The sequence below is a fragment of the Anas platyrhynchos genome, chromosome 1 (assembly GCF_047663525.1).
Source record: "Anas platyrhynchos isolate ZD024472 breed Pekin duck chromosome 1, IASCAAS_PekinDuck_T2T, whole genome shotgun sequence".
Taxonomy (NCBI): Eukaryota; Metazoa; Chordata; class Aves; order Anseriformes; family Anatidae; genus Anas; species Anas platyrhynchos.
Window position 1 is genome coordinate 197,927,968 of NC_092587.1, and position 20,100 is coordinate 197,948,067.

A 20,100-nucleotide genomic window follows, 5' to 3' on the forward strand; every position below is an offset into this window, starting at 1 on the left:
CATTCTCGGTACCGGGTTGCTCAGCTCGCTGGTGGCCCTACAGGAAAGATGCTCCCTGAGTGCACAGAGAGAGAGAGAAAAGCTGCTCCCCGACAGGGCAGCTCCTGACCCTTCCTCTGACAGCCCTGGCGGCCATTTGGCAGTTCTGCCTGCCCCCCCGCGCCACAAGCTGGCTGAGGCCTTGGCCTGTCCGCAGCACGGCTGTCAGTGGTGTCGGGCGGCATCTAGAGCCAAGAGGCCTTTCCTTTTCTTTGTGCTGAAGGAAACTTTGTGCTGTCTGGAGAGGCAGTGCCTCTTTGCTCCAAGTCTTGCAGGGTTGCCTCTCACTTTGAGGGCCCTGTTTTTCGTCAGCATTTGTGAGGGGCTTCTGCATGCGCCCCGCTCACTTGTTGCGGCCAGGGCTTCCCCCCAGGATGTCTGGGCAGGCCCATGCCGCTGGGCAGGCTCTGGGTGGGCCTCGTTCCCTGCAGGGGCAGGCGTCTGCCCCTGAGCCCAGAGCCCAGGAGCGGCTCCTGCACTCGCGGCTGCCCCTGCGCGGGCTGCTGCCGCTGCTTCTGGAACCTTCCTGCAGCCTCTGGCAGCTGGCGCCTGCGTGGCGGCCGCACGTTGGGCTTGGCAGCCTGGCATCTGCAGGCCGTGCCAGCCTGCAGCATGGCATTGGCGGCCTTGTTGCCGTCCCCAGGGCACGGCTGAAAGGGGATTTGGGGCATTTGCTTTCCAGGGGCTGGGCACGTTGGGGATGCAATACCCCACCACGTGCACAGGCAGTTCGCACTGAACAAGGTGGGCTTTGCAGCCTCGTCCTGCCCTCGTAGCCTGCTCCCTCCTGCAGCTGCCACCCCACAGCCCGCCTCCTCAAGCAGAAGAAACGCCCCAGCGGTAGCCTGCAAAGTGCAGGTGTGCCAGGGGCCCCTTGCTGCTCTGGCAATATGCACAACAGAAGAGCCCAGCTCCAGCAGAAGGACGGGATGCGTACTGCCTGGCGCTTGTGCGTTGCCTGTGGCCCGAGTGGGCAAGCCAGCATGTAGCCGGAGCCGGTTCTCAAGGCTTTCCCTATTAGTTGGGAACCCCGTGGAGGGTTTTTCCTGAGCTGAGGGTGTTGGCTGTGCTCTTCCTAGCCCAGCTCTTCTGTAGGGGGCAAAAAGGAGGGAGCTGGGAAGCTCCCAGACACTGAGGCCATCTCCAGGGCTCTCCGCAGTGACGCCATCTGGCACCTTCCCATGAGCAGTGGCCAAAGCACAAGGGCCCGTCTTCTTTGTTGGGGAAGCCCCGCGCTGCATTTCCAGTGCCAGAAATGCTTAAATACCGTTCCTCCTTTCTTGCTTTTCAGCGTGTCTTAGTACCTGGGCTGGGTGCCTCCTTCCTTATTAAAGTGGGGCTGCTCTTGTTTTTTGCTTTGAGCTCCTCCAGGTAAAGAAGCCCACTTTTCAGCTCTCGGAGAACTTTGCCTGTCTTCCCGGAGTCCCACATAAGAAAGAAAGAGACTTTTCCCGTTTCTTTCTCAGGTGAATTTGGCCGCATCAGCAGGAAAAGTGTCCTGACACATGTCCTACTGACTGTCTTTTCCTTGCCGGGCAGCTGCTTGGTGAGCACCGGCTGTTGCAGCACTTCCTCCCCTTGTGTGCTTGCAGGCTGCTGACAGCACGTCAGGAGAGCTTGCAGGCTGCTGACAGCACGTCAGGTTCTTGCAGTGGAAAATTCCACTAACCTTGCATTTTCAAAAGGGATTGTGCGGGCATGGCAGTAGCATACCAGGTGAAGTATTTTAAGCAGATAAGGGGAATGTCCCACAGTCGCAAAATGAGGAGGATAGCTAAGAAAAGCAGGAGAATCAGGGCAAAAATCAGTAACAAACAAATAAATAAATAAATAAATCACGGGCATTCTGGTCACGAGAGATGAAGAAAAAAATAATTAAAAAAAAAAAAAAGGAAAAGGGGAAAATAAAGGTTGGTCAAATAAAATTGTACATATATGGCGTAGTAGTAAGCATCGCGTGGTTTGTGAACCTGATTCTCCCCCTGTACTCAGCTCTGGTGAGGTCGCGCCATGAATACCCTGTTCAGTTTTGGGGCCCTCACTGCAGGAAGGACGTGGAGGTCCTGGAGCATGTCCAAGGAAGGGGAAAGGAGCAGCCGAAGGGCCCAGGGAGCAAGTCGTGTGAGGAGTGCTGAGGGAGCTGGGGTTATGTAGCCTAGAGGAAAGGAGGCTTGGGGGAGACCTTATCACTGTGTACAAGGACCTCAGAGAAGGTTGTAGTGCGGTGGGGGTCAGTCCCATCTCCCAAGCAACAGGCGGTAGGAGAAGAGGAAAAAGTGGGGCCGCGGGAGGTTTAGGTGGATTTAGGTTTAGGTTTAGGCAAAAAGTCTTCAACAAAAGGGTTGTGAAGCATTGGAACAGGCTGCCCAGGGAAGTAGTTGAGTCACCATCCCTGGAGGCATTCGAAAGCCGTGTAGATCTGGTGCCGAGGGACACGGTTCAGTGGTAGATTCTATGATTCTGTACTTCTCTGACTGTGAGAGGCCCCGGGTTGGCATGGCCTGCACCACTCTTTCTCCTGAGATCAATGGCACAGAGAGGAGCACTGGGGGCAAAAGTCTGCCTGAGCTTTTATTCAGAGCAGAAAGCAGCCGCAGCTGAGCTGAGGCTGGGGGCAGGATGTGGTGGGGCATCTGAATTCCTGGGGCGCTGTCCTGTGCCTCGCAGTGATGCTTCCGTGGGTGCTGCAAAGCTTCCTGAGGGCCAGCTGCCAGCTCCGAGCATCCTCCTGGGACTGGCACAGCCGGGCGCGGCTACTCTCGCTGTCCTGCGATGCAGCTGCAGCGGAAAGCCCTGCGCAGCGCGCGAAGTGCCCTCCTGATGCGGGAGGGCCGTGGCTGGCGCGCCGGGGCTTGTGCGAGGTCAAGGGTGCCTGTGGGGGACACAGAGGTGTAGGTTAGGGCCTGAGCGGGTGCTGGGCGAGCCTGTCCCCCCCTCCAAGGCCTTTCCCCGGGGAGGGGTGGCCCAGGACCAGCCAGCCCCCCTGCGCGTGGTGCTGCCAACCTTGTGCTTGGTGCTGCTCGCTGCGCTGAACAGGCCCGGCCAACAGATCCTGGGACGGCGCTTGTGTCTGGGATGTTGCTGGCTCATCCGCTGGCGTATCTTTGGTGCAGGAGGAGGACTGCGCTTGGCCTCCCTGCTCGATGGCCACCTGCATGGGGAGAGGAACAGCACGGGCAGCTGAGGAAAGGGATGTCAGCCCTTGTGCCTGGGGCATGTGGAAATGCAGAGCAGCAAGCAGCTCCCGGCACGCACACCCAATGCACTGCTTCTGCCTGGGGCCGCCCTGGATGCCTGGTGCCCACCACGTGTGCTGTGCTTACCTGGTGCCCAGGAACCAAGGGAGTGGCTGCTGCTCCTGCTTCGTCAGCTGCTGCTGGGCGGAGATCTGTGATGGCCTCCCGGAGAGGCTCTGCAGCCAAAGGAGAAGCCCCTTCTCCACCTTCTTCTTGTGGCATTGCTGCTGCAGCGAGAGGGGCTTCATTGGCCTCCCCCACAGGGCCTCTGGCCAAGGCAGAGGCCGAGGATGTACATTCTGCAGGCTCTGGTGTGGGAGGAGGCACCCTGGGCACTGTGACCCAGGGAGCACTTGCTGCCTTGCTTGGGGCTCCCGCTCCCTGGATGATGGCTACAGAGTGGAGTAGGACTGCAGCCACGATGGTGTCAACTCTTTCATCCAGCTCTTCATCAGAGACACTGCAGGCATGTCGGGCACGTCCCTGGCTCTCCACCATCACGGCAGCGCTGTGCTCGCTGGGGCTTGGAGAGGCCGATGGTTTTGACTGTGGAGCCCCACGTGTCAGGGGAGGCGTCCTGTGTCCCTCATCTTCCAGAGCAGGGGCTGCTGGAGGACTTGCTGGCCTGCTCTGTGCCGGTGTTGTTGTGGTGAGAGGCGTGCTGTGCCTCTCTTCCCCAGGAATTTCTTCCTGGGGAGCAGCTGATGGGACAGTGTCCGTGGTTTGCAGCGAGCCAGGAGAGGCGCTTGCTGGGTGTTCTGCTTCTTGTGCTGCCTCCCTTTCCACACTGCTGGCTGCGCTGCCCTCTTCCTGCGGAACGTCCTGTGCGTCTGTGAAGAGGCTGGCGAACCTGGGGTTGATCCAGGAGTTGATGATGACGACCTCCTCTTCATCGCATCCCCCAGGACTGCTCTCTTTCTTGCCCCGGCCTTGGCTTGTCCCCTCGTTTCCTGTCCCCTGCCTGGGTTTGATGTGTTTCTCTCTCTGTTTTTTCTTTTTACCCTGGCCTGGGCTAGCTGCTGCAGGGTCTCTGCTGGAAGCCCTTGCTCCTGCGCATACCCGGGAATCAGGCCCTGGCAGAGCAGTGGTCCGCCTCCTCTCCATGTCTGTCTGGACCCCGGCTGATCTCGTTGCTCTCCCTGTGCTCCCCGTGCGTGCCAAGTCCCCCAGTGCTCCAGCCAAGGCAGATGCTGAGGATGTAGAGTCTGCAGGCTCTGCTGTGGGAGGAGGCACGCTGGGTCCTGTGGCCGAGGGAGCACTTGGTGCCTTGCTCACGGCTCCCTGGCTCATGGCTTCAGCACGGCGTATGACTGTGGAAACGATGGTCTTGACTCCTTCATCCAGCTCGTCATCACAGGCACTGGAGGCATGTCGGGCACGTCCCTGGCTCTCAACCATCACCGCAGTGCTGTGCTCACTGGGGCTTGGAGAGGCCGATGGTTTTGACTGTGGAGCCCCACGTGTCAGGGGAGGCGTCCTGTGTCCCTCATCTTCCAGAGCAGGGGCTGCTGGAGGACTTGCTGGCCTGCTCTGTGCTGCTGTTGTTGTGGTGAGAGGCGTGCTGTGCCTCTCTTCCCCAGGAATTTCTTCCTGGGGAGCAGCTGATGGGACAGTGTCCGTGGTTTGCAGCGAGCCAGGAGAGGCGCTTGCTGGGTGTTCTGCTTCTTGTGCTGCCTCCCTGTCCACACTGCTGGCTGCGCTGCCCTCTTCCTGGGGAACGTCCTGTGCGTCTGTGAAGAGGCTGGCGAACCTGGGGTTGATCCAGGAGTTGATGATGACGACCTCCTCTTCATCGCATCCCCCAGGACTGCTCTCTTTCTTGCCCCGGCCTTGGCTTGTCCCCTCGTTGCCTGTCCCCTGCCTGGGTTTGACGTGTTTCTCTCTCTGTTGTTTTTTCTTCTTACCCTGGCCTGGGCTAGCTGCTGCAGGGTCTCTGCTGGAAGCCCTTGCTCCTGCGCATACCCGGGAATCAGGCCCTGGCAGAGAAGTCGTCCACGTCCTCTCCAGGTCTGTCTGGACCCCGGCTGAACTTGTTGCTCTCAATTTGCACCCCGTTTGTGCCAGGTCCCCAAGTGCTGCTGATCGTTGGCCGTGTTCCCAGCTTTTTTGCGTCTTCTGCAGCACTTCAGACACGCGGGAGTGTGCTGTGTCCTGCAGTGCCGTGCAAGAGTCTGCAGGGCTGTGTGGGGCAGGGTGCCAGCTCTTCTTTAAATTCTGGGGCCCAGTTGCGGGCTGAGGTGGTGTTCTGTGTCCTTTGCTCGTGGGAGGTCTGCCCACAGGAGGAAGCCTTGCCTCCCTCATGGCTCCCTGGTTCCAGGCAAGGCCATTTCTTATTGCAGTGGAGACAAAGGCCTTTATTCGGTCTTCCATTTCTTCGTCAGGGGATGCAAGGCTGCTTTTGGACGAGTGCCGACTCTTCCAGTTTTGGGCCGCTGCTGTGGTGAGAGGTGGTGTTCTGGGGCCTTTGGTCCTGGGAACTCTGCTTGAGGGAGAAAGCCTTGCCTTGCTGCTGGCTCCCTCGTTGCAGGCTACAGCGTTTGTTATGACGGTGGACACAAAGGACCGTATTGCATTGCCCATGTCCTCGTCAGGGGCCACAGGGCTGTGTGGGCCACGTTCCCGCCTCTCTGCCCTCACTGCTCTGTCCCTGTTGCCAGAGATGCAGGGAAGAGGTGGCAAAAGCTCTTGCTGGCTGCGGGCCTCTGTTCCCAATGACTTTGCCCTTCCTCCCCCTGAAGAAGCAGAGGCTGCTGCTTGCAGAGGGGGCAGCTTGCAAGTGGCCTTTTCAGATGATGATGTCTCTGCTTTAGGCACTTGCTTGGGTGCTGCTGCCTGAGTCGCTGCCTGCCTTGGCAAAGGCGGCAGGGCTGGCAGCTGGATTCTCTCGGCCTGCCTCACCCCACGGTGAGGCAGTGTCTTGATGTCTTGCGGCTTCTTCTCCATCTGCAAGAGAAGCGAGAAGAAAGGCCAAGTTACTTGGGCCATTTCTGCCATTCTGCTCCGTGTCCCCACTAGAAGTGCTGCTGTGAGCTGCCCTGCAGCGGCCCCCGGCACGCCCTGGCAGCTGCCCACGCAGAGCGGGGCTCAGCCTGCCAGGGTAATGCCCTGCCTGTCTCCTCCTGCGAGTGCTGCCTGCTCATCGCAGGCTGCCAGGGCTGCCAAAGATGTTCGACCGAACCGTCCTGGGGCTCCCGACTCCGTGTGGCAGCTGCCAGTGTGACGCACGCTCTCTGGGCACGACCGCACCGGCAGCCTGTCCGCATGGAGGGACGGTGGAGGCAGCTCCTGGCTGCGCACAGCCAGGTTGAATTAGGCCACGCTGCTCTTTGTGCCTGTGGGCACAGAACTGCCAGGGCCACATGGGCTTTGGCTGTCCTGGGGGTGGGCTCTTCATGGAGAAACCCCAGGTTTGGGAACAACTGTGTCCAGGCCGGAGGGGCTCAGGGCCAGCTGGCCGGCTCGCTCCAGCACCGTTCTCCTCATCCTGGTGCTCTCGGTGCCATCCCGTCACACTGCTGTCCCTGTCTCGCTCCCTGAGCCTCACCTGGCGCCGCTCCTGCACGCTCCGCTGCCCTTCAGCGGGCTGGGAGTCATCCTTATTCTGCTGCTCCATGCTATGCTCCAGGTCCTCTGACCAAGAACTCCAACAGGCACCCAGGGGAGCTGCTGCCTCCTGACAGAGCTGCTCTCCTGAGAGTGAGTGGGCAGCCCGGGGCTCGGGCTTTATAAGGGACACCGTTGCCGTGGGTACCCCTCCGTGTCACAATGGCCTTTGGGTACGCATCACAATGCCCCGGTGGTTGCCATGGGGCCCTCAAGCCCATATGCTGGCAGACACCCCAGGGACACCGTCTCACACACCCACAGCAGGATCTGCATTGGCAGGTACCTCTGGCTCCTTCCAGCCAGTGCCCCCGGCTCAGCCCCAGCTCAGTCTTTCTCAGGGCAGTTAGCTTAGCTCCCTAACTGCTCCCAGGTAACTGCGCGTTACCTGCTCTGCCAGGAGATGCTCTGCTCGGTCGTCCGCGTAAGCTTCCTGGCTCTTTTGCCTGACTGCCCACACATCAGCAGAGACTGCACTCGAGCTTGGACGCCCATCAGGCCACCCTGGCAGTGCAGCTGGAGCAGGAGCAGGAGCAGGAGCAGGAGCAGGAGCAGGAGCAGGGATTCCTCCCGTGTCCGGGCAGCCAGAGGCCTGTGGCTCTAGGCACTGTGAAGTGCTCCCAGAGAAGGTGGGCTCCAGGGAGCCGGTGGAGCTGGCAGAGAGGTGGCTTGAGGCAGGCTCTGGCAGGGCTGTGAGAGGAAAGCCCTGGGCAGCCGCAGGACGAGTTCCTGCTCCTTGCTTTAAGAGCAAGCTGTGGAGGAGCTTTCAGCAGCAGAGCCACAGCTGTGCCACGCTGCTGTTTAGCCTGCAGCTTCTCTGGCTGCTGAAGCAGGTCCTATGCTTCAGAGTTGTGCCTGAAACAGTGTTGGTAACACAACGGTGTCTTTGCTGGAACAGGTTGCCCAGAGAGGCTGTGGCGTCTCCATCCTTGGAGATCTTCAGAAGCACAATCCTCGGAATTGTGCGTAAAGCTCGTCCTTTGGGGAGAAAGAGAAGGAATTGGAAAAACAACCCCAAAACTAGGGAAAAGGATAAAAAAGCACAGGTTAGATATTGTCCAATTGTCTGGCCTGAAAAGCCATTAAAAGGAACTTTGCTCCTTTGGCCACAACGCAGGTCCGATGAAAATTCCCGCTTCAAGTTTACAGGTAAACAATAAGACTCCTTTTCCGCAGGAGGAATCAAGTTATGCTCCCTCTAACCCTAACATTGCAGCCGAGGCAGCAGGAGCTGCACCAGCAAGGAAGTATATGTGTAAGTGTACGTGCTTGAGACAAAGTATTGGATCTGCTTGAGACAAAGTATTGCTGTGAAGGGAGTGACTCCTCACTCTAGAGTAACACTTGTAACAGTAACAGTAGAAGTTGTTGTACAGCAGATACAACATGAGAATCCTGTAAGGGGATGGCCTGTCCCGAATGGCAAGGGGTAGTACTGGCTCTGCGGCAATAAATGCAGGAAGGTGTTGCCCCTTGGCTGGAAGGCAGCTTGCACCCTGGGGGCAATAATTCCACATGTACCTATTACTGAAGACCCACAACGCCAAAGCCCCCTTGAGACCGCACGCAGAATTACGAGGACTCCACATAATCCTCTAGGAAACCGAACCAGGGAATTTCACTCACTGGAGAACTAGAAAATAACACTCTGCACGCAGTCCAGGCACTACGAGAGGAGCTAAGAAGCTTCTCAGAAACAGTACTTGTGTTGGGTCTGTCTGAGCTGGAGTCACCTTTTCCCTGCAGCAGCCCACACAGTGCTGTGCTCTGCACTCGTAGCTGGAGCAGCACTGATATCGCTCAAGTGTTGTGTCTGTTGCTGCGCAGTGCTGGCACGGCATCAGGACTCCTTCCAAGCCCCCAAGAGCCAGCAGGCTGGGGGTGGGCAAGTGATGGGGAGGGGGCATTGCCAGGGCAGCTGACCTAAACCAACCAAAGGGATATTCCATAACACCTGATGTCACACTCAGCAATAAAAAGGGGGGCTCTCCTGGGGGAGGGGGCTGTTCCTCCTGAACAACCACTATGCGTTTTGAGGCCCTGCTTCCCAGGACGTGGCCGAACATCGCTCGTTGATGGGAAGCAGAGAATATTTTTTTTCCCTCTATCTGTGCTTCCGCACTGACTTATTGTTTCTCTTGTTTCTTTTTTTCCTCCCCATTCCCTTTCCCTTTAATTAAACCTTTCTCATCTCAAACCTCGAGTTCTCTGTGTTGTATTTTCTCCCCCTTCCTCTTTGAGGAGAGGGGGAGTGAGAGAGCGGTTGTGGTGGAGCTCAGCTGCCCACCTGAGTCAAACCACAACAGGCCAACAGGGCTGCTGGTATTGGCTGTGTTCCCTGTTCGCTGCAAAGTGCCTGTGCACGTGGTGGGAGATTGCATCCCCAGCTTTCTCAGGCCCTGGAAGCAAATCCCCCAAAAGCGGAGCAGTGGCATCACGAGCGGAGCCCCGGAGGCAACCGCGGCTGTCTGAAAGGCAAGCATCAAGAATGCGGACATGTCAGAGGAGGAGCAGCAAGATGCTGTTGATTGCGCCACTCAGGCCTTGGCGAAGCACATCGAGAAGGGCATTGCTGCGCACATCGGGAAGGAATTTGACAAGAAATAGAATCCCACTTGGCACTGCAACACAGGAGGGAACTGCGGCAGCTACGTGACTCCTGAGAGCACGCACTTCACCTACTTCTAGCTCAGCCAAGTTGCTATTCTTTTCGAGTCTGGTTAGAACCACGGACTCCCACTGACACTTGCATCTGGTTACAGGACTTTGCTGGCTCCCATGGCTGGTTACTTCAGCCTTCCTGAGGAAACAAACCTTGATCTTCAAGGGCAATGGCAGGGATTATGCTATAGCAGAAGTTGTTACATTGTGGAAATATAAAGGAAAAATACCAACAAAATGTATTCATTGTTTTTTTTGTTTTGTTTGTATTTATTGTAATAATTGTAATATTGTATAAATTGGGCCAAGCCCCAATTTAAAATGTTGAAATTAAAAGAGTTGGATCCATACAAGTCCATGCATCTGGATGGGATTCATCCCAGAGTGCTTGGAGAGCTGGCTGACATCATTGCGGGACCTCTCTCAATTATTTTTCTATGGTCTTGGCAATCTGGAGAGGCCCCAGTAGAGTGGCAGCTGGCAAAAGTTGTACCAATTTTCAAGAAGGGCAAAAAGAAGACCCCGGTAATTACAGGCTTGTCAGTCTCAGGTCAGTGCCTGCTAAAATTAGGGAGAAGATTATCCTTGAAGTTATTGAAGAGCGCCTGGGGGACAGTGCAGTCATTTCTCCCAGCCAACATGGGTTCACGAGGGTTAGGACCTGTTTAACAAATTTCATTTCCTTTTTAACAATTTTGATTTCCATGGGCAGGCACGGCCCGCAGATGCCAGGCTGCCAAGCCCAACGTGCGGCCGCCAAGCAGGCGCCAGCTGCCAGAGGCTGCAGGAAGGCTCCAGAAGCAGCGGCAGCAGCCCGCGCAGGGGCAGCCACGACTGCAGGAGCCGCTCCTGGGCTGTGGGCTCAGGGGCAGACGCCTGCCCCTGCAGGGGATAAGGCAAACCCAGAGCCCAAAACCAACCCCAAGGGTACTGCATCCCCAACTTTCCTAGGCCCTGGAAGCAAATCCCCTAAAAGCGGAGCAGTGGCGGCGTGAGCAGAGCCCCTGAGGCAACCGCGACTGTCTGAAAGGCAGGCATCAAGAATGCGGACATGTCAGAGAAGAAGCAGCAAGATGCTGTTGATGGTGCCACTCAGGCCTCCCTGCCCACGCTGCTGGATGAGCTGCCCTATGTGAGAAACACTCCGTAGCCAATAACTTAGGCTCAGGCGAGGATCTCAGTGAAGTAGTAATTTATTTGCGATTGCAATGGCGGGCGCCCCACAAGCAGGAGAGCGTGCCTACTAGTTCCAAAACACAGTTTATATACCTTTTGATGACAGGACCCTCCCCTGTTTCCCCACTGAGTGAGTAATCCAGGTTCACAATCTATCTGATGCTTCACAAACAACGCATGGCCTTCGGTTGCCGGCCTGTTAAATTTCAAATTTCTTTTGACGTTTTTACTGCTTGAAGGGGTAATGTTTCTTCCCTTATCTGACTTGACTTAACACTGCAATTTTCACCTAATATTGTCCTAAGGAATCTGGTTGTCTGCATTTTACAAGGTCGCCTGCTAAGCTTTCTCATCACTGTAAGCATATCTCAGTACCACATTCCTTCCCTCTAAACAATGTAACTCTGCAAAAACAACATTTCTATTCCCACAATTCCCCCCTTTTCTTCTTCATAAACTGTTGATTTTTGCAAAACCTTTCTCTAAGGTGTAATTTGGTAGATTTCTTCTTCTTTGCTTTCTTTGCTTTCCATCTCCTCATTATCACCTTATCTGAGTAAGGTGGTGGCTCCATGGTCATTTGTTTCAGTAGTGCGGTTTCAGTTAACCACTGTACTAGTCCTCTTACACAGGGGATAATGCAGCAACCAATGGCTGTCAAAACTCCTACTACAACTGCAATCAAGGATGTAAATATGCCTACTTTTTCTGCCAATTCACTGGCAAGGGTGGTAAGCCTTTGAAGTGCTTTGAAGTGAGGCAGGATGCCATGGAGTATGAAATTCCCATTTTATTCCCAAGGCTTTTCCAAGTTTCCACTTGACCAAGGCCTCCTCTGAGAGGTACACAATTAATAGTTGATTCTTCCCTATCATCGTTTTTTAACCTTAGGCTTCCAAATAATTATTAATACAAAGAATAAGATGTACACTACTACTATAATAAACTCCTCTTGGGAGCACTTCAATTTGTTATAGGTCTGTCCTTTTTAGTTACCTGTGAAAATAAAGGGTTAGTTTACAACTGTAAGCTTTTATCCTGCTCAGAGTCTGTTACGAGATTTTTCTTTTTGATTTTAACTTTCAACAAGTCGTCTGTAGGAACAACTTCCCAGGCGCTAGGGTCGGTAGCTGCTTTCACTCGAGTATAGTGAGTCCAACCTTTTTCCGCAGCTCTTACAGCTGTTTCAGTGCTTAGCAGTACTTGGAATGGTCCTTCCCATTCAGGCCGAAGTTTTGATTCTTTCCAGGTGCGTATCAGGACCCTATCTCCTGCATGGAATGAATGTACTGGGAATTCCAAAGGCGGAGTTTGAGCCAACAGTCCACGAACCCTGAGAGATTCTAAGAAAGAAGATAATCCAGGCATATAATTTTTGAGGAAAATATCTTTAGTTTCAAAAACAGGTATCTCACCGTTTCTACCCAGGTACGGTAGTCCAAACAACATCTCATATGGTGAAACTCCTACATCTTTTCTAGAAGCAGTTTGAATTCTGAGAAGTGCTAAAGGTAAACACTTTGTCCAGGGAAACTTAGTCTCTAAAACCAGCTTTGACGGATGTTTCTTTAATGTCTGATTCATTCGCTCCACTTTCCCTGATGAGGAAGGATGCCATGGAGTATGAAATTCCCATTTTATTCCCAAGGCTCCCATGAATCCTTGTAAAACAGATGAAGGGAAATGACTTCCTTGATCTGAATCTGTATTTTCAACAATCCCATATCTAGGGATTATTTGTTCCAGGATTACCTTTATCACCACACTAGCTGTTGCTGATGCTGAAGGAAAAGCTTCTACCCATCCTGACAAATGGTCAATCAACACCAGCAAGTACTTAAATCTGCCTACTTTAGGTGATTCAGTAAAATCGATTTGGATGCTCTGAAAAGGTTGAAGCCCTGGCTCCCGTCCGCCCAGGGGTTGTTTCCGTAGAGCCTTCTTATTCACTCGTTGGCATGCTATGCAACTATTACACGCTTGTTTAGCTACAGCGTACATGCCTATACGTATATATTTTCTTAATACGGTGTCACACATTGCCTGGACTCCCCAGTGGCTTCCTTGGTGTAGAACGGCTAACATTTCTCTCATTATCTGTTTGTTTACCATTTCTCTCCCATCAGGGAGAGTCCACCGTCCTTCGGACTCCTTTGCTCCTAATTCCCTAAAGGCTTCTATTTCCTTTTTACTGAATATTTGCTTTTCAGGTGGAGGTTTTATTTCAGGTACAAGAAGCAGCTTTGCTTCTACCTCTCATTGCAAAGCTGCTTCTTTAGCCTTTTCATCTGCAATCCTGTTTCCCCATTTAACTAGGGAGTTTCCTTTTCGATGTCCTTTCACGTGCACCACAGCAACCTCCTCTGGTAGTAACAGACTTTCCAAAATCTGTCTAATTAATTCTTCATGAACCAATTCCTTTCCCTTCCTGTTTACTAAGCCCTTTTCTTCCCATATTTTTCCAAATGCATGTACCACCCCATATGCATATTGTGAGTCAGTATATATAGTTCCCTGTTTCCCTTTTAATTATTTTAATGCTTGATTTAATGCATATAATTCACAGGTTTGAGCTGACCAATTGCTAGGCCGTCTTCCCATTTCTTCGACATTCCCATCCGGTCCTTCAATGATGCAATAACCATTACATCTCTTTCCTTGTACCACCTTAGAAGACCCATCTGTAAACAATATTTCCCCTTCCTCTAAGGGCACCTCTTGCAAATCTAATCTTACCTTTGCCTGGTAATTTATTAAATGTAAGCAGTTATGTTCCGTATTTATTGGATCCTCAATTCCCTTTGACAAGAAGGAGGCAGGATTCAAAACAGACTCTGTAGTTATAGTTAAATCATCCTTTTCAATTAGTATAGCTTCATATTTTAGTATTCTGGAGTCTGTCAGCCACCTTCCTGCTTTCTGAGTGAGAATAGCCTTCACTTGGTGAGGGGTAGCAACAATCAGTTGTCCTCCAAAGGTGAATTTCCTGCTCTCTTCTACTAATAAGGCAGTTGCTGCTACTGCCTGAATGCGTTCTGGCCATCCCTGGGATACAGGGTCTAATAATTTAGACAAAGACGCTACAGGTTTCTTTTTATCTCCCATTCTTGGGTTAACACCCCCAAAGCAGCACCCTCACTTACAGTTATAAAAAGATAAAATGATTTCTTTAGGGCAGGAAGAGCTAAGACTGGTGCTGTAATAAGGTCTTTTTTTAAAAAAAAATTTCCATTACTTCTTCTTCCTCTTTAATCCAGTTCAGTATATTAGGTTCTTCCTCCAATAATTTGAGATATAATTTCTCTGATTTCTGTGCATATGCTTCTATCCACAGTCTGCAATATCCAGTTCAACCCCCAAATTTTCTCAACTCTTTCTTTGTTTTAGGGAGAGGAAGTCGCACAATTCCCTGAATCCCCTCAGGGTTTACTCTCCGTCTGCCCTCAGAGACTACATGTCCCAAATACTTAACCTCTTTTTCTACACACTGTAATTTATCTTCAGATACCCTTAGCCCGTGTTCTCCTAAAAAATTCAGGAGTTTATTGGTGGCTTCTTTTACCTCCGATCTTTCTTCCCCAGATATCAATAAATTATACACATACTGTAACAACATCACCCCTTCTGGAATCTGAAATGTTTCTAAAATCTTTTCCAATTCTTGCCCAAACAAATTGGGAGATTCAGTGAATCCCTGAGGCAAAGCAGTCCATCTATATTGCTGTTTATGACCTGTCTCTGGGTCTTCCCATTCAAGTGCAAAAATGTATCGACTTTCAGGATCTAGTGGGCATGCCCAAAAGGCATCCTTTAAATCTATAACATTGAACCATTTGTGCTCATAAGGGATTTTACTCATCAGGGTGTAAGGGTTAAGAACCACAGGGTGGTGCTTTCATGTTATCTTGTTAACTTTTCTCAGGTCTTGTACTAATCGGTACGAACCATCTGGCTTTCGTACTGGTCAAATTGGAATGTTATATGGTGACATACAAGGCTCCAAAAGACCATCTTTAACTAAAGTTTGCACTATAGGTTTCAGGCCCATTTTTCCTTCACAAGAGATAGGCTACTGTCATTGTCTAACTCTTCCGCTCCCTTCTTGAACAGTTATCTTTAAGGGAGTTATGTTAAGCCCTCCTCGATTTCCTGCCCTTACCCATACCGTGGGATTTATTTCTTTTTCATCATTTTCTGTTAATAATTTCATTGCGACTGTTCTTCCTTTTTCACAGGTCTTCAATCATAATCCTAATTTGACTATTAAATCTCTCCCTAATGTTATATATGGAGTGGTAATTCGTGTCGAGAAAATGGTTGATATTAATAAAGAAGGGGGAGATTTAGGAATGTGGCCATGGGGGTTGGAAAACCCCATGAGTGAGACAACATTAGACTCTTAACGATGAGGCCATCAGGAATATCAAAGAGTTTAGAGGGAACACAGGGTGATTCAGGAGACTCTGTGCAGTCTCCGGTTTCTTGTTCTCCAGCTGGTTCTCTTTTTCTCCAGCTGGTAAGGCATGGATGTTTCTGTGTGTTTGCTGTTGTTACATTCAAAGTTGTTTGACCAATGAAAAGTTGTTTTGAAAAGAACTGCTGTGGGGAGAAGGGGATAAGAGGGGAAACCGCCCTCAAGATAAAAAAGGCAGCACGATGAAGTTACATCAATAAAGAAGCAGGAAAAAGAAGTGAAGAGGAACAGGCTGGCAGAACGCAGACCAGGACGGTCTTTTGACACTTTGCTGTGCTGCAGGAGCGGGCTAGCTTGCAGCTTAACCTCCCTTGCCCCTGCTTTCAAGGGACTGGGAGGGTAAGGGGTGCATTGTCCCAGTGCATCCCAGCAACTCCTTGCACCTTCTGGCCGCTAGCAGCTCCTGGAAACTTCCCTCTCCGAGCTCTTGGCACCCCGATGGCTGCGTTGGCTTTCTGCCTGAGGAGCCCTGATGCCTTTGCTGGGAAGGGCATCCCTTCCTGGCCATGGTCTCAGCCAGGACTGTCTCTCCTGCAGAGGTTAGGCACAACGGATTTGGCCACATGGGACCGAAGAGGTGTCCTCGCACAGCCAGAGTCTGGAGGAGTCATCGTCTTTCCCAGGTGAGTGTGCTGCGTCTGCAGCCCATGGCTGGCGTCAAGGCCAGGGCACTGCAACTACTGAGTGTGGTGGCCTGGAATCACACTGCTGTCCTCTTCTTGCTTCCAGGATTGGGCTCTACATTCCATCTGGAAGAGCTGCAGGGGGTAATCCAGTTCAAAGTCCTGAGAAGCAGGCTGAAAGCTGCCAGGGCGTGCCGGGGGCCGCTGCAGGGCAGCTCACAGCAGCACTTCTAGCGGGGACACGGAGCAGAATGGCAGAAATGGCCCAAGTAACTTGGCCTTTCTTCTCGCTTCTCTTGCAGATGGAGAAGAAGCCGCAAGACATCAAGACACTGCCTCACTGTGGGGTGAGGCAGGCCGAGAGAATCCAGCTGCCAGCCCTGCCGCCTTTGCCAAGGCAGGCAGCAACTCAGGCAGCAGCACCCAAGCAAGTGCCTAAAGCAGAGACATCATCATCTGAAAAGGCCACTTGCAAGCTGCCCCCTCTGCAAGCAGCAGCCTCTGCAACTTCTGCCAGAGGAAGAGCAAAGGCATTGGGTACAGAGGCCCTCAGCCACCGAGAGCTTCTGCCACCTCTTCCATGCGTCTCTGCTGAGAGGGACAGGGCAGAGAGGGCAGAGAGGTGGGAACGTGTCCCACACAGCCCTGTGGCCCCTGCTGAGGATGTGGAGTACTCAGTACGGTCCTTCGTCTCCACAGTCATAAGAAATGCTGTAGCCAAGAGCAAGGCAAGGCTTTCTCCATCAGGCAGAGGTCCTAGGACCACAGGCCACAGAACACCACCTCTCCCCACAGCAGTGCCCTGGCATTTGAAGAAGAGCCGGCACCCTGCCCCACACAGCCCCACCGACTCTTTTACGGTGCTGCAGGACACAGCACTGTCTGTTGTGTCTGAAGCCATGTCAAAGGCGATGGCTAAAATGCGGCAACAAGGCCAATGACCGGCAGCAATGGGGGACCCAGTGACAGCAACAACATGGGCAACACATGGGGTGCCCAGTGACAGCAACAAGATCAGCCGGCGTCCAGACTGACATGGAGAGCAGGTGGACCGCTGCTCTGCCAGCGTTCGATTGTCGGGGAGGTGCAAGAAAACCAACTGCCAGCAGAGACCATGCACCAGCCAGCCCAGGCAGGGTTGAAAAGCAAGAGCAAGAGAGAGCCCAAAACATCAAACCCAGGCAGGGGAGCAGCAAGGAGGGGACAAGCCAGGGCCGAGGCAGGCAAGAAAGCGGTCCTGTGGGATGGGACCAAGAGGAAGAGATTGTCGTCATCAAGTCCGCGATCAACCCCAGGTTTGCCAGACTCTTCCAGGAACCACAGGCTTTTCCCCCGGAAGAAGGCAGCTCATCCAGCACCGTGGACAGGGAGGCCGCAGAAGAAGAAGCAGTAAACCCAACAAGCGCCTCTCTTGACTCATCAGAGTCCACGGACACTACACTGTCAGCTGCTTCCCTGGCAGAAGGTCCTGGGGAAGAGAGGCACGGCACGCCTCTCACAGCACCAGCACCAGCACCAGCACCAGCAGCAGCAGAGAGGACGCCAGCGAGTCCTCTATCAGCCCCTATTTGCGAAGATGAGGGGTACAGAGCGCCTCCCCAGACACCTGGAGGTCAAGACTCAAAGCCATCAGCATGTCCCTGCCCCAGTGAGCACAGCACTGCGGTGCTGGTTGAGAGCCAGGGACGTGCACGACATGCCTCCAGTGTCTCTGAGGAAGAGCTGGATGAAACAGCCGAGATTGTCGTTGCTGCAGTGCTACTCCATTCTGTAGCCATCATGCAGGGAGCCACGAGCAAGGATCCAACTGCTCCCTCGGCTGCATAGCCCAGGGTGCCTCCTCCCACCCCAGAGCCTGTTGACTGTACAGCAGTTGATGAAACCGGAGCAGTGGCTACTCCCTTGGCTACGGTTCCTGGGCACCAGGTAAGCCCAGCGCGTGTGGTGGTCTCCAGGCACCGAGGGCAGCCCGAGGCAGAAGCAGTGCGTGGGGTGTGCGTGCTGGGGAGCTGCCTGCTGCTCTCCATTCCCAAACGCCCCAGGCACAAGGGCTGACATCCCTTCCATCACCTACCTGTGCTCTTGCTCTCCCCATGCAGGTTGCTGCTGAGCAGGGAGGCCAAGCACAGTCCTCCTGCACCAGAGATACACCAGCAGACAAGCCAGCAACGTGCCAGAAACAAGAGCCGTCCCAGGGACTTTTGGATGGGCCTGTTCAGAGCAGCGAGCAGGAGCAAGGGCTAGGAAAACGCAGGGGGGATGGCTGGTCCTGGGCCACCCCTCCCCTTGGGTGCTGGTGCGGGGGGAAGGCAGGGGCTTGCCCATCACCCGCTCAGGCCCTAACCTACACCTCTCTGTCTCCCACAGGCATCCATGACCTCACACAAGCCCCGGCACACCAGCCACGGCCCGCCCACATCAGGAGACAGGCGCTTCAGGCTCTGCGCAGTGCTTTGTGCTGCAGCTTCATCGCAGAAGAGTGGGAGTAGCAGCGCCCAGCTGCCAGCACCAGGAGGGCGCTCGGAGCTGTACGCTGACATCACTGAAAGGAACAGGACAGTGCCCCAGGAATTCAGATGCCCCTCCACATCCTGCCCCCAGCCTCAGCTCATCTGCAGCTGCCTTCTGCTGGGAATAAAAGCTCAGGCAGAGTTTTGCTCCCAGTGCTCCTCTCTGTGTCGTTGATCTCAGGAGAAAGAGTGGTGCAGACCACGCCAACCTGCTTCCCGTAGCATTCAACACCGTGCAGCGCTGCATTCAGGAGACCCTGCTCTTTCTCTCCTACACCCTTGCAAAGAAGCAGGCTGTTGATTTCATCTTCAAGGACATCGGCCGTCTGGTCTCCCGCAAGAGCAGAGTCCAAATGCACTTTTCCTCCGACTTTGTTCACAACCTGAATAGCAACGGCCAGCTGTTGAAATGCCGCCTCACTGTAAGTTTCTCACTGCACCAGCACAGCCCAGGGCTCCTGGGAAATGCCCCAAGAGGCCGTTGGCGTGTTAGGAAACAGCTGGGGAAGAGGAAGGAGGCCCTGCAGGAAGGCAGGACCAAGAGCAGAGCTGTGGACATCCCCGGGAAGACTGTGGAGGAGCTCCCGCTCTGGTAGTCCTCTGCTGCAACAGCCTTCTTTCCACAGCCCCTTGTTCAGTGAGGCCTCTGGGCTCTCACTGGCACCCTTCTCCCTGAAGGGAGCAGGGAGTGTCACTCAGCTCTCCTCTCTGGAGCGGAATCTTGAACCTTTCCAGAGAATCACAGAATGGCTTGGGTTGCAATTGATGTTAAAGATCTTCTATTCCCTCCTGCCCCCTGCCATGGGCAGGGATGCCATTCACTAGAGCAAGTAGCCCAGTGCCTCATCCAAACAGGTCTTGAAGACCTCCAGGGATGGGGCATCCACGGCTTCTCTGGGCAAGCTGTTCCAGTGCCTCACCACCCTCTGTGTGAAGAAGTTTTGTGGCCACCAAGGAGCAGCTCTGACTAGCCTTCTCTTTTCCTCCTGACAGGGATGCCTCCTGCTATTAAGAGCCGGCTGCTCACACCCCAGAGTCGCTCTCCAGCCAGACTCCAGGGCAACAGGGGAGGCACAGCTGGGCCAGGCTGCTGGGGGAAAAGAGCCTTCTCCCAGGTGAGGCTGGGGGGCAGCTGGAGGAGGCAGCCCCTGGGCTCTTCCCCTTGAGTCAGCGAGCGGCTTTCCTTGGACAGGGGGACTTGGCCAGCTCCACAGGGGTCCCGACACATGTCCCACCCACTGCCCTTTCCTTGCTGGGCAGCCGTTTGCTGAGCAAAAGCTGTAGCAACAAATCCTCCTCTTGTGTGCTTGCAGAATGCTGACAGCATTCATTCAGGAGAGCTCCTCGAGGATGGGAGAAGAGGGTGTAATAAATGGCTCAGTCTTCAAAATAGGACTATAATCAAAGTTTACAATTTATTAAAGGAATAGAGGTAAGCAAACAGCGATGGGTGCGCTGGGAGTCTCTGCTCCACCAAGACACCCACCAGTTACATCAAGCAGCTGATTTGTATGCTCCTAGGCTGATACATATTCATTACTACTTCTAAATAAAACAGGGTTATTATAATTAGTTTCTGGAATCCCAACTGGAGCATGTGTATCAGTCTCCGGTGGTCCCTCTGGGGGTCTCTGGGGGGTCTCTCGTGCTGAAGGCTCATAGTCTTCCTCCCTCTTGTCCTTCTCCTTTGTCCAACTTGGCTGTATGTCAGAGACTTGTGCAACATCCCCTGCAAGCTTTGTCTTTTAGTTGTTCTTCAGCTCTCGCCATCTCCTTAA

General features: G+C 53.6%; 1 protein-coding gene and 1 pseudogene across 1 annotated transcript; one reads left to right on the plus strand and one right to left on the minus strand.

Moving 5' to 3' along the window:
- Positions 1–2: 2 nt before the first annotated feature.
- Positions 3–9,572, minus strand: LOC140001358 (uncharacterized). Its single transcript, XM_072032795.1, has 4 exons — positions 6,820–9,572; positions 3,363–6,218; positions 3,043–3,190; positions 3–2,911 (listed from the first exon to the last, which is right to left on the minus strand). Exons 1-4 carry the CDS (start codon positions 6,886–6,888, stop codon positions 2,793–2,795), a joined length of 3,192 nt encoding a protein of 1,063 aa, XP_071888896.1. The 5' UTR covers positions 6,889–9,572; the 3' UTR covers positions 3–2,792.
- LOC140001359 (dynein light chain 1, cytoplasmic-like) lies at positions 9,357–9,806 on the plus strand (annotated as a pseudogene).
- The last annotated feature ends 10,294 nt before the right edge of the window (positions 9,807–20,100 follow it).

Bases quoted from the DNA above. Each gene is read 5' to 3' on its own strand.
- LOC140001358 (XM_072032795.1), bottom strand. From the start codon at position 6,888: ATGGAGCAGCAGAATAAGGATGACTCCCAGCCCGCTGAAGGGCAGCGG. The intron at 3,191-3,362 runs GTAAGCACAGCA...CTCCCCATGCAG, and splicing joins CCTTGGTTCCTGGGCACCAG to GTGGCCATCGAGCAGGGAGG. The intron at 2,912-3,042 runs GTTGGCAGCACC...TGTCCCCCACAG, and splicing joins CGAGCAGCACCAAGCACAAG to GCACCCTTGACCTCGCACAA.